Source organism: Palaemon carinicauda, chromosome 41 (genome assembly GCF_036898095.1).
Source record: "Palaemon carinicauda isolate YSFRI2023 chromosome 41, ASM3689809v2, whole genome shotgun sequence".
Classification (NCBI taxonomy): domain Eukaryota; kingdom Metazoa; phylum Arthropoda; class Malacostraca; order Decapoda; family Palaemonidae; genus Palaemon; species Palaemon carinicauda.
This window is the reverse complement of record NC_090765.1, coordinates 14,792,566-14,805,065: the sequence shown is the minus strand read 5'-3', so window position 1 is coordinate 14,805,065 and position 12,500 is coordinate 14,792,566. Positions and strand designations below refer to the sequence as shown.

The 12,500-nt window shown below is 33.8% G+C and overlaps 1 protein-coding gene across 2 annotated transcripts in view; it reads left to right on the top strand.

Annotated features, from left to right (window-relative positions):
• LOC137632247 (alkylglycerol monooxygenase-like) overlaps positions 1–12,500 on the top strand; it is a 48,021-nt gene that overhangs the window by 33,249 nt on the left and 2,272 nt on the right. For both annotated transcript variants that reach the window (XM_068364139.1, XM_068364137.1), the window contains exons 3-7: positions 1,172–1,296; positions 3,525–3,676; positions 5,495–5,767; positions 9,643–9,794; positions 10,540–10,794. In XM_068364139.1, the coding sequence (XP_068220240.1) occupies positions 1,172–1,296; positions 3,525–3,676; positions 5,495–5,767; positions 9,643–9,794; positions 10,540–10,794 (957 nt within the window). The remainder of the gene's footprint in view (positions 1–1,171; positions 1,297–3,524; positions 3,677–5,494; positions 5,768–9,642; positions 9,795–10,539; positions 10,795–12,500) is intronic.

The following is a 12,500-nucleotide window of genomic DNA, read 5'->3' as shown; positions in this document are numbered from 1 at the left end:
AATTAGATCATGAAAAGTAAAATGCCAATTAACCTAAAAAGAAAGGCATTTAATCAGATTGTCCTACCAGTATTAACCTCTACATCATAAACTTAGATCCCTACTCAAGCCTTAAAACATAAGCTATTGAAAGAATAATGACGGGATTAACACTATATAGAAAAAGACCGATATGGATACGAAAGTAAACTGAAGTAGAGGATGTTCTAACAACGTTTAAGAAAAATAAATGGACATGGGCAGGTCAGATAGGAGATAGACATCAAGTATAATAGAATGGGTCCGTAGAGATCGCAAAAGATGCAGGGGATTGGAGAGAAGATGAAAGATTGACGACTAAAAATGTTTGTTGGTGTGGACTGGCATAAAGACCTTAAACAGATGCAAGTGGAAGGACAGGTCAGAAGCCTTTGCTCTAAAGTGGACTAGTAACGGCTAATGATTATATATATATATATATATATATATATATATATATATATATATATATATATATATATATATATTATATATATATATATATAAATATATATATATATATTATATATATATAAATATATATATTATATATATATAAATATATATATTATATATATAAATATATATTATATATATATAAATATATATATATATATAAATATATATATATATATATAAATATATATATACATATATATACATAAATATATATACATATATATACATAAATATATATATACATATATATACATAAATATATATACATATATATACATAAATATATATATATATATATATATATATATACACACATATATATATATATATATATATATATATATATATATATATATGTATGCATATATATGCATATATATATATATGTGTATATATATATATATATATATATATATATATATATATATATATATATATATATATATATATATACACACATTATATATATATATATGTATGCATGCATATATATATATATATATATATATATATATATATATATATATATATATATATATATATATATATATATATATATATAGTACGCTATATTGGTTTTAGCACGTGAGAGATCATTTTTCTTGATTTATCCATAGCAGCGAAATTACGTATGATAAATATGACCTCCTGTGCAAACTGTCAACATTACATCCATACTCTCTCGTATTTGCAGGCCGCCTGGTTACTGTTCTTCTTCATCCTGCTCGAAGCCGGAATCAAGGTCCTGCAGGGGAAGCAGGTGAGGATTAACGAAGCCATCTCCTCCATAGCTGCTGGGATTATGCACGAAACCACGGTGTAAGCATATGAATTCTAAATCTATTTAAATACAGTAATAACTGTAAAGCGTAACTTGAGAAAATAGACCTCGGTAAAATGAGCCACTTGATAACCGGGTTAAATGAAAATGCTAGTACCGAAATACCTGGTCGTCATATGCAAGAAGTCTTGGGGTCATAAAGAAAATATTAACTGCATTATTAAAATGTGGGATGAATGTATTGGGATTTGCCCATTTAAAAAAAAAAAAAAAAAAAAAAAAAAAAAAAAAAAAATTAAAGGTGTTCAATACTTGATTGAAATGGTGTCGTTATGGGACTCAGTGTATATATAAACAGTATTGCTTTCTATATTCAAATGTTCGTATTGGTGTCATAAATTTAAGAAGTTCCCTCCTCTTATTTTTCTTTCATATATACCTCTTCTTCTGCAAACCGTGTACCACTTGAAAAACCCAAAATTTATCAGCTATGTAGCGTTCTTATGAACGGCATTTGACCTTGTCTTCAGAGCAGAAAATAAGACTTGTTCATAATGTATGTATGTTGTGTGTGTGTGTGTGTGTGTTTTGAACGTTTATGAGGATGATTCCTGGCGGAAATTCATGTTACTGAAATGGGTTGACTACAATAACTGAAAAGCTATGATTTGCGTTCGAAACTCCCTTAAAGTATAGTGTAATTGTCTAAATTGTGTTGATATTTAAATTAACTTTTATAAACTTTGTTTCCATCAGTCATCGTCATATGTAAGTCATCGTGATAATAAAAACAGTTACCGTAATCAAAACTGACTAACAGTAATGAAACACTGTCAAACCACTGGAGCTTTTCCATCCCATTTTATATGGAGTCTTCAGTGGCAGTGTTCACCGCATTATAATTTAATACCTTCTTTCTTAATTGAGCTAATGATTTATTGCATTTTGCTGTACTACATGCACGCTTCCCTCGAGATAAAACATTATCTTATTGCTCCTACGTTCTAGCAAGCAGACTACGTTTCGCTACGCGCGTTAGCCCCCTGGGCTAGTAATTCGGCGTTAATTATCAATTATACAAACTTGAAGGGGTGAATACACATTTAAGTGATGGGGTGAAATGTAGCTTCGTGCTCAAGCATCTGTTCAAACATGGACTTGGTTTCAATTTCCAATGATCAGATTAAATCTATCAAACACATGTTTCTACCTTAACGTTTTATCATTAACATGATCAATAATATACGAGCTATAATTATATTGCATATTACAATATTGAAAACAAATACCAAAGGAGTTTATAATATAAAACATTGGGACCTTTATTCTGTCCTAACAAGTAACTTAGGATATAAGCACCACCTATCAGCGTTTTTCCAAACTACCGTGTAGATTGTAGAAGGAGGCTCCTATATGTGTTATGACGACAAAAGGAGCAAACCGGATATTTTTATAACCTCCGCCAACAAACTTGGGAGGAGGTTATGTTTTGGCCCCTGTTTGTCTGTTTGCTTGTTTATGAACAACTCCCTGCACACAATTTTACTCCGGGATTAATTGTTATGATGAGACGTGGAAGTGATTCGATGTTGAAAGTCATAGGTCAAAGGTCATGGCCGAGCAAAAGGTCATCGAATCAACCTTGAGGCAATGTGGTTTCGAGAAACAAGCTGCCATGGCGGAGGTCTGCACTCTTAGTGTTTTTCTAGTTTAAATCTGTAACTTCGTTAATAGAGGTTTCGGGCAATAGTGAATGATAATCAAACTAGCGTATTTACACAATCTCAATTATGTGTTTCAACGTCCCAACTAATTTTGCACCATTCTATGGTTGAACCAACTTCTGTAAAATTACAATCATGAAGGTTTAGTAAGAATTCTCCTATGATCTCTGTCCCTTCTTCAATGATATCAGTAAGCCTACCAACGACTCCACTATTTGACGTTGCCACTGCTAAATTAATCAAGTTTAACACCAACAAACTAGCCGGCCTCATCCCCTTTTTTCCATCCATCTTCAGGAGTCCTTCACAAAAATTATTAACCATGATTTAGAAGTGATCTTCACTACCTCGTAGTAACAATGACTAGAAATATAATAAACCCGTAATTGTACTATGAAGTTTCTAAACTTAAAAAATGGACAACTGGATAGAAGAGAGAAAGTGTGATAGAGGCCTAGGTATCCGCAGAAAAAAATGTTATTTAAAGAAAACAATATGGTTTTATGACATACAAAATACGTAACACTCATACTTTTTTTCAGATTCATCTCAGGAGCTATTATGTTCCTCGGATACGAGTGGCTCTATGACAGACGTTTCTGCGACCTACCCTGGAATTCCTCCCTGGTGACTTGGTTCGCCGCTTTCTTCTTCATTGACTTCCTCTATTACTGGGTTCACAGAGCGAATCACGGTAAATGAGTCAAGTAATATTTGCATATCTATTATCAGAGAGGGCTAAGATAAAAATCTTATGAAAAGTAAGACAATGGCAGTCATAGTTATTGTAAAACTGTCACATGAAATAGATTCTATGTCATATAGCCGGTTTTATTTCTATATAAGGATAGTTTATTGACATACTGCAGTTAAGGGATTATGACAAATTAACGATTCTAATATATAAGTGAGACTCAAAATAGGGAGAGCATCAAACACCATGATTGTTTAAGAGATCTCAGTCATTGGTGGCTGACGCGGAGTTAACTAACCTATCCCAAGACTGTGACTTAAATTGATGACTGCTGTATTTGTTTACATACATACATTAAAGAAAGTTTAGGTTGAGTAATTTATCAAAACCACCAAAATCAACAAAGACATGTTATACGTTTTAACAAAAACACGTTACCATTAATAATAAGTCTTACTATGAGTGTTGAAAAAAGGATAAGGTGTTTGAAGTAAATATGTACTGATAAGAAATACAACTAATATGATTCATTCAAATTAATTTTAAGAATTTGCTCCTGAAATAGCAATTTTCATATATACACTTTGAATAGGACTGTTTAAATCTTGACATTTCTTACACAGTAGGCCTGTCATTATCTGGAAATCATGTCAGTGTCTGTTCATTATTTCTTTAACTCTACCCCAGTTTAGTGCCATTCTAAATGAAGAAATATTTGGACCTTTTCCGTATAAATAATACTTCATAATTGATCCAATCACGCTGGTTCTTTTAAATTTAAGTCGTATTTCATCAGTTGTGTTTATTGTTCTTTTTGGGTATTTGAACATACCTACCTTTTTCTTTAAATCATATTCTTACTTTTCTCTTTCAAACTAATTTCGATTAGGCTTGAAATTAGTCAACAAAATACAGAGAATCCATAATCATTTCAAAATGTTACTATGTAGACAATGGTACCTCTAAATGTTCTATACAGTAGCCATCTCAATAATGAAGAAATTGAAACATATTCTCCTATATACGTTCAGTACCATGAATATACAGTATATATCTTTTGTATTAAAATATATTCTTTTCTTTTTCTTTTAATGAAACGTATCAAATTAACATACTAATCACAGCAATAGCTAGGCTGAACCGTGTTATAAATGTATCTGAGAATATCTAATCTTAAAATTGATTGAAGACAATTTTTGCAGATCCGAATATCAGAGCATCAGCTATTCAGGAATGTCGTACTGAGACAAATATCCAGCAAAAATTACCCACGAAACAAAGCTCACACAAATTAACCTAGATTTACAATGAATAAATTAATAAATGAAAGTTGATATGGAGACACGACGAGTTTCGAAATCATTATTAAAAGCAATAGTAAATAGAAGCAATTTCTAAAAACTCTCATTTTACTATTTTAGTAAACTACTTTATTGTCAATGCCTAAATTTGTGGAACTTGGGTCATAAGACCCACCATTGTAACAGGGGAATGCATTTAGTGAAAAAGTGCAACAGGGTTGAAAATCCCAGAGGTTTCAACGTAATAAGAGTTAAAAGGAGCTGGACAGCAAGATTGGAAAAATGAAGCAAAAACGAAGGTAGAGTAGACGGCTAATAAGTGGGCGAAGCTACTACATTTGGAAAACAATCTTTTTGTAAAATCCCACACACTTTTGATTTGGTGGAGTAATACCACCAAACAAAATGAACAAAAAATCCCAATACACGAAATTAATAATATATTTCCATTCTAAATAAATAAACAAACAAACTAACCTTGCCTCTATCACATTAACATGTTCAACGGCTTTTCCAGAAATCAACATCCTGTGGTCCGTCGGCCACCAGATGCACCACTCAGCCGAAGACTACAACTTAACCACGGCACTCAGGGTCTCTGTTTTCCAGCGGGCAGCGTCGTGGGGCTTCTACCATCCGTTGGCACTGGTTGGGTTTCCACTTCCTATCGTGCTCTCCCACGCTGGACTCAATTTACTCTTCCAGTTCTGGGTCCACACGGAACTCATCCAGTCGTTGGGCCCACTGGAATATATCTTTATGACGCCATCACATCACCGAGTCCACCATGGTACTGTTTCTCTCTCTCTTCTGGATTGAATTATAGAATTTAGGACCAAGATTAGGCACTGGGCTATTTATATAAATTAATCTCTTTTGGCTTTTTCTTCATGCTTCCAATTGCCTTCTGTTTCCTATGTCCTTCGACCTTCTAAGAGGTCTTTAATTCCACCTATCATATATTTTCTATTCTAAGTTTCTTTTCTCTTTTAAACTACAGTTTTTAGAAGTTTAGCATCTTTCTTTTTCTTCCTTCGTCCACAAGTCCTCCTACCTTCTTTACTCTCCAGGCGCATTACCTTCAGTTTTACAACCTACAAATTCGCTAATTAAAAACAAAGTACGAGAAATAAAAGGAATCCTTTACCAACTTGAGTCAAGATTTCATTGTTGAAATAAATAGTCACATATAGATAAGCAGTCACAGAAGGCATTCTATATACGACATTTAAATTACTATCAGTTAATATCAGCATTACTCCTATTGCACACATATTCATGGAATTAGTTGAGAAGGCGTAAATTTATATATATATATATATATATATATATATATATATATATATATATATATATATATATATATATATATATATATATAAATCACCATCATCATCTCCTCCTACACCTAATGAAGCAAAGGGTCTTGGTTAAATTTCGCCAGTCGTCTCTATCTTCAACTTGTAAATCAATGCTTCTCCATTCAACATCTCCTACTTCACGTTTCATATTCCTCAGCCACGTAAGGCTGGGTCTTCCAACTCTTCTAGTGACTTGTGGAGCCCACTTGAAAGTTTTGTGAACTAATCTCTCTTGGAGAGTGCGAAGAGCATGCCACTTACCCCTCACCATGACCTCATCAACATATGGCACAGTAATCTCTTATAGTTTCATTTCTAATCCTGTCCTGCCATTTACCTCCCAATATTCCTCTGAGGATTTTCTTCCCAAATCTACAAAATATGATGGATATTGTTTCATTGTCTTACCACGACTCATGTCCACACTGTAAGACCAAGCTCACTAAACTGATATATAGCCTGATTTTTATATGTAATTTCAATGGATTTGCTTTCTAAATTTTACTTAACCTGACCATTGTCCGATTTGCCTTTTTTTCAATCTTTCATTAAACTCTGATTCTAATGACTCTGTATTAGATATCATAGTTCCTACATATTTAACTGATTCCACCTCATTAATCCTTTCTCCTTCCAGTATTTCATCTTTCCTTGCATATTCCATTCTCATTATCCCTGTCTTTCTTCTATTCATCTTGAGTCCCACCTCATGTGATATTTCATGTATTCTAGTAAGCAAGGATTGCACAACCTGCGACGTTTTCCTAATAAGAGCAGCATCATCAGCATACTCTAGGTCAGCTAATTTCCAGTTACCAATCCAGTCCAATCGTTCTCCGCCATCCTCAAATCTTCTATGCATTACAAAATCCATAAGGAGGATAAACAACATAGGTGACAACACATTCCCTTGAAGTATTCCCTTGTTCACTAGAAATTAATTTGTTAGAAATTCATTTGTAAGAACTCCATTAACATTAACTTTGCACTTGCTATACTCATGAACAGACTTAATCAAATTTACATATTTAAGAGGGACTCCATTATATTGCAGGACTCTCCACAAAATGGGCTGGTGCACACTATCAAAGTCTTTTTCACAGTCCACAAATGCCATCAAAAGTAGATTTCTATATTCTACACATTGCTGTACCACATGTTTTAAAATGAAAATTTGGATAGTACAACTTCTACCTTTTCGAAATCCTGCTTGTTCATCTCTTAGTTTTTCATCAATCTTTCTCTCTAGTCTCTTTAGAATGAGCATAATATATATTTTAATGACAACTGACGTAAATGTGATGCCTCTGTAATTATTGCAATCAGTCGGATCTCCTTTTTTTGCAATATTCACCAACACTCCTAGCTTCCATTCGTCAGGATTTTGCCTCTTCACGCCACATTCTACAAAATAATCTTGTAAGAATTCTGGGTCACTTCATTTTCAGCCAATATCATCTCGGCAATTATTCCATCTTATCCAGGGGCTTTCCGTCTATTTACTTCTTTTAATCATTATAACTCTGACTTCAAACATACTGAATTCATTCATGGGCACATCAAGGTCTTCCTTAACTTCAAGTATATCAATCAAATTATTCCCTTCAAATCTCCTATTCATGACCTCACTAAAGTGTTCCATCCAACGTTGTCTTTCTTCATCTTTTGTTGTTATAACAGATCCATCTCTCTTTTTGATGGGCATATGCTTCTACTTTGCCCCAGTCGAGATTTCATTAATAATTCTATGTCCAATTCTTATATCATAGCCACTCGCTGAACACATAGCTTTGTCAGCCTCATCTACTTCCCTGTTTAAATATTCTCTCCAGTCATTCCTGACTTTTCTTTTGACCTAACAATCAATACTGGAACACTTAGCATGCTCTGCCTTATACTTTACATTACTTCCTTGGAAACTTTCAACTATCAGTTTCTTTCTTTGTCTACTCTTTATAACATCCCAAGTATTATTTGATATCCATGGTTTTCTCCTTGTAACTGCATGACCCAAAACTTCATTACCAACTGACTGATGCAAGTTCTTAATATCACACCATTCTTCATTAATTGTCTGTTCTTCGTATCTTTAAATTTCTAAGATTGCAAATCGATTCCTACATTCAATTACAAATGTTTCTCTGTGCTCTTCTTCTAAATTATTATTATTATTATTACTTGCTAAGCTACAACCCTAGTTGGAAAAGCAGGATGCTATAAGCCCAGGGGCCCCAACAGGGAAAATAGCTCAGTGAGGAAAGGAAAAAAGGAAAAATAAAATATTCTAATTATAGCAACAGCATTAAAATAAATATTTCCTATATAAACTATAAAAATTATAACAAAACAAGAAAGAGAGAAATTAGATAGAGTAATGTGCCCGAGTGTACCCTCAAGCATGAGTACTCTAACCGAAGACAGTGGAAGACCATGGTACAGAGGCTATGGCACTAGAGAACACTGGTTTGATTTTGGAGTGTTCTCCTCCTAGAAGAGCTGCTTACCACAGCTAAAGAGTCTCTTCTACCCTTAATTGTATAAAAACTAGGTATTCTATCTACATTCCTATTGGGTGATTTCAGTGCTTCTTACATTACTCAGAGGCCTCTTCCTTTCTTTATTAATAGCAATGTGATCTATTTAATTTTTGTGATAGCCACATGGTGAAGTCCATGTATATTTGTGGATGTCCCTGTGCTGGAAAAGTGTACCTCCCAACTAGGGTTGTAGCGTAGCAATTAATAATAATAATAATAATAATAATAATAATAATAGAGAATTCATTGGCTAAATTCATCATAGGATAGCCAGTTCCTTGTGGTGCACATTGCCTATCTAACTTAAACCTAATCCGTCACCCTGCTGCCAATGACTTCATTGAGATTTAGGGGGCATTTCCTCCACACCCAAAGTTCTCGTAACTTCACCAAGTTGCTCATTCGTTTATATAATCGTTGGTAAACATGAATTGCTAAGATATACTGCCTAGCACGGTAATAATAATAATAATAATAATAATAATAATAATAATCTATACAAAATCAAATATTACTGAACATATGAATTAATTCTCTTATAGCCATATAGTACATTTTTAAGCATTTCTCTATATATTTTGGATTTTTCTCAAGCTTAACAGATATGTCTTCAGACGCATGAAGTAGCATTAGTCATTTAACAGAGAAATATATTGATGAAAGTGAAATAGTAAAAAGATACCAGGTACTTGTATGTAAAAACGAGCATTTCAATAAAGGATCGTAAGGGAAAGACTCCTACATTCTAGATCAATGCCTTTCCCCAGGTGCCAATAAATGGTGTCTCGACAAGAACTACGCCAGCATATTCATCCTCTGGGATCGCCTCTTCGGTACCTTCGAGGCCGAGAGGCCAGATGAACCCATAGTCTACGGGCTGACTTCCCAGCTACAGTCCCATAACCCCATTTGGCACGAGGTGAGTCCTAAAGCTATGAACTCGTAGTTTAGATTCAAGATGGAATAACTTTCAAAGTTACCGATTAATTCATTTGTATTACGATGAGAAGAGTGTGTGTTTGGTAACATTTAAATTTCAATGACCTCTATACAAAATTTTTCAAGAACCATCTTACGCATATATGGGAAAACTACCAGTTAAACACTGGTTTAGAGCAAAGAAAAAATTAAACAAATATGCATAGGATCTGTTGGAAAGCTTATTTGATAAAAAAAAATTTGGGCAAACAAATAAATAACAAATTATATTATATGATTATGCACAAACACAAAATATTTATATATAAGTATATATATATATATATATATATATATATATATATATATATATATATATATATATATATATATATATATAGATATAGATATAGATATGCATATACATATATATATACATATATATATATATATATATATATATATATATATATATATATATATATATATATATATATATATATATATATATATATTATTAGAACTATCGCCTTATTTGATGGGATGCTGAACTTTCACCAGAAGGGCAAAATTAATAGACGGAAAAAAGTATGCAACGGACATACAAAGACATTAAACCCCTCAAAACTGCATACAACGGGGTGCGGGTTAATAATGAAGTTTGAATTCTTACATAACAAATCTACTTGATATTTTGCTCAACAGTATTACCCTCTAAGCACTAATTCAAAACTCCCTTGCCGCAGTATTACCACATCAAAGAAATCTTCATCAAAGCACGGAATATGGAGACGTGGGGTGACACTTTCAAGGCCCTCTTCTACGGGCCTGGCTGGGTACCAGGTTCTCCCAGACTAGGCGACTCTGACACCTTTCCGGATGTCACAGCCCAAAGGGTGAAGTACGACCCCAGACTTCCCCTATGGCACATCTGGTACTGCGTTGTACACCTCTTCTGCACGTTCATTATCCAACAGGTTTTCATCCACAGGCACCTTCAGGTGAGTTCATGAGATGTGCTTCATATCTTTTTTTTTTTTTTTAATCACTCCTTAATGTTCTAACTCTAAAAGGGTTCTGGCAGCCTATTGGATACGTCCCTGTCTCGCAATCTGAGAGTCTAGAGTTCAAGTGTCACTTAAGCCCGATAGTTATTAGTAGTGTCTTATAAGCTAGGATTAGCCATCCGTTGAGATACTACCGCTAGAGAGTTATGGGGTCTTTTGACTTGCCAGACAGTACTAAATGGATCCTTCTCTCTGGTTACGGTTCATTTTCCCTTTGCCTAAACACACACTGAATAGTCTGGCCTATTCTTTACATACTCTCCTCTGTCCTCATATACCTGACAACACAGATTATCAAATCATTCTTCTCCATTCAAGGGGTTAACTACTGCACTGTAATTGTTCAGTGGCCACTTTCCTCTTGGTAAGGGTAGAAGAGACTCTTTGGCTATGGTAAGCTGCTCTTCTAGGAGAAGGATACTCCAAAATCAAACCATTGTTCTCTAGTCTTGGGTAGTGCTATAACCTCTGTACCATGGTCTTCCACTGCCTTGGTTTAGAGTTCTCTTGCTTGAGGGTACACTCGAGCACACTCTTCTATCTCATTTCTCTTCCTATTGTTTTGTTAAAGTTTTTTTTTAGTTTATATAGGAGATATTTATTTTAATGTTACTCTTCCTGAAATATCTAATTTTCCTTTTTTCCTTTCCTCACTGAGCTATTTTCCCTGTTGGAGCCCTTGGGCTTATAGCATCCTGATTTTCCAACTAGGGTTGTAGCTTAGCAAGTAATAATAATAATAGGGGGTGCTCTACCAAACCATCAAAAGCCATTGTCTGTCCCTCCTAGATCCTAACTGGGTGGAGAGGCGCTTGGTCACTCATCGTATGAGTAGAATTGTATAAGACTGCCTAGTCCCTTGCCATTGCCGCCATTGACAACCTTTAAAACCTTAAAGAGTAATTTTTCATATAACAACAAAGAAGATTAACCTATTTTTCCGTTGTAAAGCTCATTCTTGAATATAAACTAGGAAAAAACGCAAGGAGTATCAGAGGACAAAACCAGCAACTCCAGTCTCTTCAATAATGGAGGATTGAGTAACAAATGCGAAATCAAGATTATTGATATACAATTCCAATACATAACTATATAGAAAAGATAAATATTTGAGTTTAATATAAAAATCAAACAAAAATCAAACATCTATCCACGCGCAATACAAGGAAAAAAAGGATTTCATAAATTTCAAATTTTACCAATACTTCTGCTAAGTTACTAACAAAACTTCATATCAAGCATGCCATAACTGTATAATAAAAGATATAAAACATGAATAATCGACAAAATAAATTAAGAGTATTCCCTCCTCCCCAAACAATTCCTTTTCCCCCTCGGTTAATTTTTAGTTTCCTTCCAGGTCTGTTCTAAATAAAGCATTTGGTGCCCCATCCTCTAATCCATTAATATAACCAAAATCTTAATTCAAATTAGAAAAAAAAAATACAAAAATCTCATAGCCAGGATAAATACCAAATACGTTGTGCCAATATCAGCATAATGGTCGGTAATTACCTATGACATTAAGTTACCAGCTTTAATAATCATGTACAGTTGGCTTCATAAATAATGTGACACATCACAGCAGGCTAAGGATACCTATGGTAACTTTGCAATGTAATGACCTACGATACAAACGA